General features: G+C 34.6%; 1 protein-coding gene across 1 annotated transcript; it reads left to right on the forward strand.

Moving 5' to 3' along the window:
* The first annotated feature begins 218 nt into the window (after window positions 1-218).
* On the forward strand, window positions 219-2594 carry LOC134854086 (beta-1,4-galactosyltransferase 7-like). The gene is made up of 4 exons (XM_063870176.1): window positions 219-668; window positions 1039-1042; window positions 1688-1929; window positions 2177-2594. Exons 1-4 carry the CDS (start codon window positions 243-245, stop codon window positions 2417-2419), a joined length of 915 nt encoding a protein of 304 aa, XP_063726246.1. The 5' UTR covers window positions 219-242; the 3' UTR covers window positions 2420-2594.
* The last annotated feature ends 3325 nt before the right edge of the window (window positions 2595-5919 follow it).

The raw sequence follows: 5919 nt of genomic DNA on the forward strand, positions 1-5919 counted from the left end.
GAGAATCTCAAAAGATTTGGTCTGGTTTGTCTGATTTTTACTAAATATCGTGCAAAGTAGTGAAGGAGTGCACCTGTTGCCCTTTTAGTTGGACAGAAATGCCCAACTATAGTTTTCTTTGTAGAATAAAACTTTTTTGTTTGGATCTTGTTGACTATTGAACCTTGTAGCTATAATGAACAATAAACTGCTATTTGATTTGATTTGTTTTCAGGGCTAGGATGATTTGACAGGTGTCATCAATGAAGTCATCATCCAACGCCAAATCTTTCCTGCTGATCTTTCTTTTGTTTTGGCTTCTTTTTGTATCCTTGTTTCTAATTTTATACCCTCTCCTTCTTAATTACCTTCCTAATGAAGATGAAAACATCGATTACCCGGTGTTCGAAAGAAGAAAGGATCGAAAACACGATCGTATTCTAGATGACAGTCACTGTTTATGTGTGATAGTGCCCTATAGAGACCGATGGGATCAATTGACTGTGTTTGTGCCATACATGAATGAGTTTCTAAGAGAACAAGGAATTCGATCTTATATCTACATGGTTAATCAGATGGACAGATATAGATTCAACAGAGGCGCTCTTCTCAATACAGGATTCCTATATAGTCACCCTAGCTGCGATTACATGGCATTGCATGATATAGATTTGCTACCAAACAGGGTTGTCACCTTTCAAAAAATATTTATTGTACAAATATAAAACAGAATTTTGAACCTCAAATACCGAGTTTCATTTAATTTTTTGTCTTGTTTGACAAATATCTAGCGATTAAACTGCATTTTTATGAAGCAGGCAAAACTCACCGAGATGTTAGTGATTGGTAAATTTGACTGAATTGGAAACATTTTATTGGTTACTTGCATTTGCATCTCAATTGTTTAATCGATTATGCGCCGCTATTTATGTTATATACTTAACAACAAGTGCATAAAAAGTGTTTAAAATGACTTTTTTGTGTTTAAAAAAAAGTTTAAAAAAATGTTCGGAAAATGCAAAGAAAATTGTTGATGGAATGAAGACAAAAATAGACAAGAATTGTCGGTTACTGTGCATGTAGCACAGAATGTTCCGACCATAGTCTTAAAAAATACAATTTTTTTTCCAATTAGTGTCGTTTTTCTGCGTCGTGTGATTAAAAAATCTGAGCGAAGAACATAGGGCATAGGCAATTTCGACAGCCATAGTAAAAAGCAAATTTGAAAACCATTTTTGTAGAAAAGTTAACAGAAAAATGAAAAAATCTGAAAAGTTATCAACATTTTTTTGTCAGAAAGTTTTTTATGTTTTTGATTTTTAAAATGGCACTAAAAACTCCGAAAACTAATTTTACTCGTGTAAAAATAACTTTTTAAGGTTTAAATTAAGAGTAAATAAGCTAATGTAAGCCTGGTCACTCGCTGTATTCTCTCGCTTTACCCACTCGAAACTAGACAAAAAAAATCAAAAATTTCCAACCGTTTTGACACTTGGGAAATTTTTGAAGTCGTTCGAATCACGGCTAATAGGGTTTTTATATGATATATCACTCCACACAGTCCGATGATTTTTTGTGGTACCTGATTGTGCGAGGAAAACAAAAAGAAAAAATCAAAACACCCAAATAGAAAGATCCTCTCCATTTTCAATGGTCGGAAGAATTAAGTGAGATATTATGACAACCCTGTTATGAATTAGTCATCGAGTGAGGTACAAATACCCACCTGAAGCGGGCCCGGTGCACGTGACTGCCCCCAAATACCACCCCTTCTACGATTTCCCAGACTACTTTGGAGGCATTGTTCTCATCAGGAGGGAACACTTCCAGAAAGTGAACGGCTTCTCAAACAAGTTCTGGGGGTGGGGCTTGGAGGATGACGAGTTCAGAATGAGAATTGTGGATGGGGGGTTGAATATAACAGTGCCTTCGTTTCCTGAGTCGCACAAGGTAGTCTAAAAAATCTTAGAAGTCACCGAATAGTATTTTTACCTACTTACTATTTTCATTCAATATCTGCGATTGATGTGCTTTTGTTAAATAATAGTGTTCAGATAGTAAAGTGGAAGGTTTGTCAAAAAGCAAATTAGGCTGGATAATAAAAAATTTGATTGCAACTAGATGCAAAAAAAAACAATTTTAAGCTGAAAGACAGTTAGTATCATAAGATTTGAAAATAATGTCTTATTTGTTTCAGATGAACTCCTTCGTTCACATCAGTCCAGAAGGAGCTGCGAAGAGCATCCGGGACTCGAAAGACTGGATGAACGACATGCGTCGCAAGCGAGACAGAGTCGGAGGCTACCGGAGTCTCAAATTCAAAAGCCTCCCTAGAGTGCACAAACTCACTGTAGACAGCTACCCATTCGTACAGTTAGATGTGCAGTTCCAGTGTAATGTAACACTCACGCCTTGGTGCATGTCAGAAGCATATCTATAGACTCAAACTCAAATTTAGTTTTCTATTATCTGTTCTCTTGTTGTAATTTGTCATCTATAAAATTGTATCGATATTGTAATTGCATGTCTCGGCGCTGAATTGTTGGTGCTGTATCGTCCTCCTTAGTTGTAGTTTTTTGTAATTTTTGTTCTAAAAAGTATATTTTTTGTCATTGTTTTTTTTTCGTACGACTAATAAACGATCGAAGGAATATAGCATTGCATGGCTTCATACTATGCATTTTGATTGATACCTCATTAAAAAGACAAATTTTGATGTTTTTGGGTAGCATACGTGAAGTCTTAAAGATGATTCAGACTTAAGAGGCAAAATTCGAAATGTATTTCCGTGTCGTAAATTCTTAATGCTTACTCAGATCACTCAAAAGGACAAAAAATTCATTTATTACTCTAGCGAGCTTGCGAGCGTTAGTGTATTAATACGAACCTTCTTGTCTTCTTACTCAACTCGCAAATAAAAGTGTTCACTTAAATGGAAATTTCACTGTAGCACTGGAAATTGCATAGCATCTGTTCTCTGCTTTATTTGTGGCTGGTGCTTGTCAGCAATAAAGCGTCCGTGGCTGAGTGGTTAGTGCGTGTGATTCATAATCTCTAGTTCGCAGTAGGTCGTAGGTTCGAATCCGAGGCGTAGGCGAATTTTTACAAATTCGAGGCTTATTTCTTTTTTATTGCACTATATAGAGCTACTTTTTGTCAAGTTCTCGCTAGTGTTTGCGTAGCGCAGCTTCGCCTCTTTGTTCATTGATATGTTTGTGTTATTGAATGATTTTTTTAGGTCGTGAGTTGTTTTTTTTGGGAAAATTTCTCTCTCAATTATGTTTTGAGGTGGTTCGGCTTTTGATATTTTTGTTTTCAATAAACGAATTGAGGACTTTTTAAGTTCTTCTTTTCCTTTGTTATATGGAAGGCATTTCTCTAAATAGGAGAACTGTAAAAAAAGTACCTATCATAAACAAAACCTGAAGTTCAAAGAGTTTTAAAGTGATGTTTTTTTTCGAAAATTGAAAAATGTTCAAAATTTTATATTAGTGTTTTTTCGGTTTCCGAAGTTCAAACTCATTTGCTAAATGAAAATGAAATCACGCTCACTAATTTGTAAATGGTGCGCAAAAAAATGTGATTTACTTTTAATTTCAAGCGTGGGTTTCAATTTCTAGAGTTTTCAGCGAAATAAAAAATACTCATTAAAACCGTTTCTCAAAGAGCTTGGTTTATTGAAGGTTTCTTAATTTTTTTTTCCAATTCAATTGAAGTCATGAACTTTTTTTCTGACTTACTATTAGATATGTTTGTGTATTTACACTCCTTGGGCATTTTTTTGTTATACAAAAGTTAGTCAGCTTATTATTAGCAGGTAGTTAGTGGTAAGAATCCTGGAGTATGTTTTTTAAAATTTGAAAAAGAATTGATCAGTTTTCAGTTCGTCATTTACAAATGTTAGTTCGAATTTGAGACCAGCCGAATTCTTACGAATTCCAATTTTGTTTCTGATTTTTTTATAGAGCTGCTTTTTGTGTTCTCGCTAGTGTTTCCAAAGCGCAGCTTCACCTGTGTTTAATTGTAGCTTCTACATATTGCAGATAAGCTATCAGTCGGCCTGACACCTACTGCAGAGTATTGCCCTTTGGTTTTATTTTCTTTATTCCAGGTTGACTTATTTTGAGCTCTTTTTGTGACTCAAGGCCATTTTTTTAGTCTAGAATTTTCAAGTGGTAACAATATTGCAGCCAAATTTGACCAGGTTGTAGTAGAATTTAAGCTAGAGATAAATTGGAGTCAAGTTTTTTTAAATCAACCAGCCCGGAAGTCTAACTTGGAGGTTAATTGTTTTTGGCAAGAGCGCATATATTCAACGCCCATTAAACCATAATTTACTTGCAAGAGCGCTCCTTGCAAATTGCAGTGATCGTGTGAGTTGAACCAGCATTCATATGATAGCTGGGCAACATCACTACCGAAGTGCCACATGGTAGAAGATAGAACACACTCAATGTGACGTTCTGAGTGTGATTGTATTACCACTATACTAAATGCCTCTAGATATTTCTGGGTCTTTTTTCTTATTGCGCTCAAAAATCAATATTTCAACATCTTGAACTGAAACTATTTTTCTTCAATCTGAGAATTAGCCAATAAAATTTTATTACCATCTCAAAATGTTTTGTTCATTTTAAATCAAGTTATAAGCAAGCCGTATTGGCCTGAAATGAAGATTGTTTGGAAAATTACTGAAAATCATTTCAAATACGCTCCAGGGTTTTACCAAGATCAGAAAAGAAACACAGAAAACAGCTCCAGAGATTAAAGTGACCACATTCATTTCTGCTCATATTTTAGCCTTGTTAGAAGTCGGCTTAAAATTAAATGATAGCGTTTGTTTTAACCAAACCAACCAGTGCTATCAGTAGGTTGTTCTCAGCATTGATAATTTGAATATTACAAAATCGCTAAATTAAGAAATTTGGGCTGAAAAAGTTTAAAAAAACCGTTACGTCTTCTGGAAATGAAGGATTTTCAATTTTATGAAAAAAGGGAAAAAATATTATGGAAGAAAAAGCGCCAATGATTGCTTAAAGTAATCAGTAAATAGGCGCAAATTAAATCATTAAATCATTTTGTTTAAAATTTTTGCCTTTTCTTACAAGAAGCCTTTTTCTACTTTTTATTCGAGTATGGGTAGATTTTAGGGTTGACACGAGTTTTATGTGTTAAAATTTTCCTATTTGTTATTGGCTTAAGCCATCGACGCCAAAGTTTTATCTAAATTTGCTGCTTATGAAGGACTTGAAAGCTGCTTCCTTGTCTAACATTGCACTTCCTTTACGTTCCAATAGTGTAAGCTCCAGGTACATATGTGCTAATCTGTCGGGACCCTCGTATTGTTAGGGCACCGTATTTTATTCTATCGCTTTTTTCGAATCAAGTTTGAAAGTATCCGATAAGATGCTTGTTGACAATGTATGCGAGCTCGCTAATCGCTATAAATAAAGAAAATAGCGGAAACTTATGTTTTTCGAAGTCTTCTGAAAAATTTTTAGTCCGCGATTTCAGGAAGTGTTGAAATTTTGGCTCTTTTCTTCACTGTTATGATTTTTATTTAAATTTAGGTTGCTGTACAATTTGCTCCGAATTCTTGAATAGGTTAAAAAGTGAGAAAATTTAGGGAACAAATTCTTGTAGGTTTCGAAAATTAGTGAAGAAACTTTCGAATAAATTTGAATACAATCTTTAATACTCCCAAATCTTGGCTTAATGAAAGTGGAAGCAGTTGTAAATCAGATATGAATTGACTCTTCTGAAATCAAATCTGGTCCTCTTACGGTAAATACTTTCCACGTTAACTTAGTCTAAAAAAACAGAAGTTTTCAACCCTGTTTTTCGGGACATTTTTTGAATTTTTTTTTTGGAATCCAGATCATGAGCGAAAATGGCCTGTGAAGTTTCTTTGAGATGCCTGAAGTTGCACGGAATATCCCC

Source organism: Symsagittifera roscoffensis, chromosome 1, assembly GCF_963678635.1.
Source record: "Symsagittifera roscoffensis chromosome 1, txSymRosc1.1, whole genome shotgun sequence".
Taxonomy (NCBI): domain Eukaryota; kingdom Metazoa; phylum Xenacoelomorpha; order Acoela; family Convolutidae; genus Symsagittifera; species Symsagittifera roscoffensis.

Excerpts from the sequence above, each read along its gene's own strand:
- LOC134854086 (XM_063870176.1), top strand. The coding sequence starts at position 243 with ATGAAGTCATCATCCAACGCCAAATCTTTCCTGCTGATCTTTCTTTTG. Across the intron at positions 1,930-2,176 it reads CGTTTCCTGAGTCGCACAAG|ATGAACTCCTTCGTTCACAT; the intron begins GTAGTCTAAAAA and ends TATTTGTTTCAG.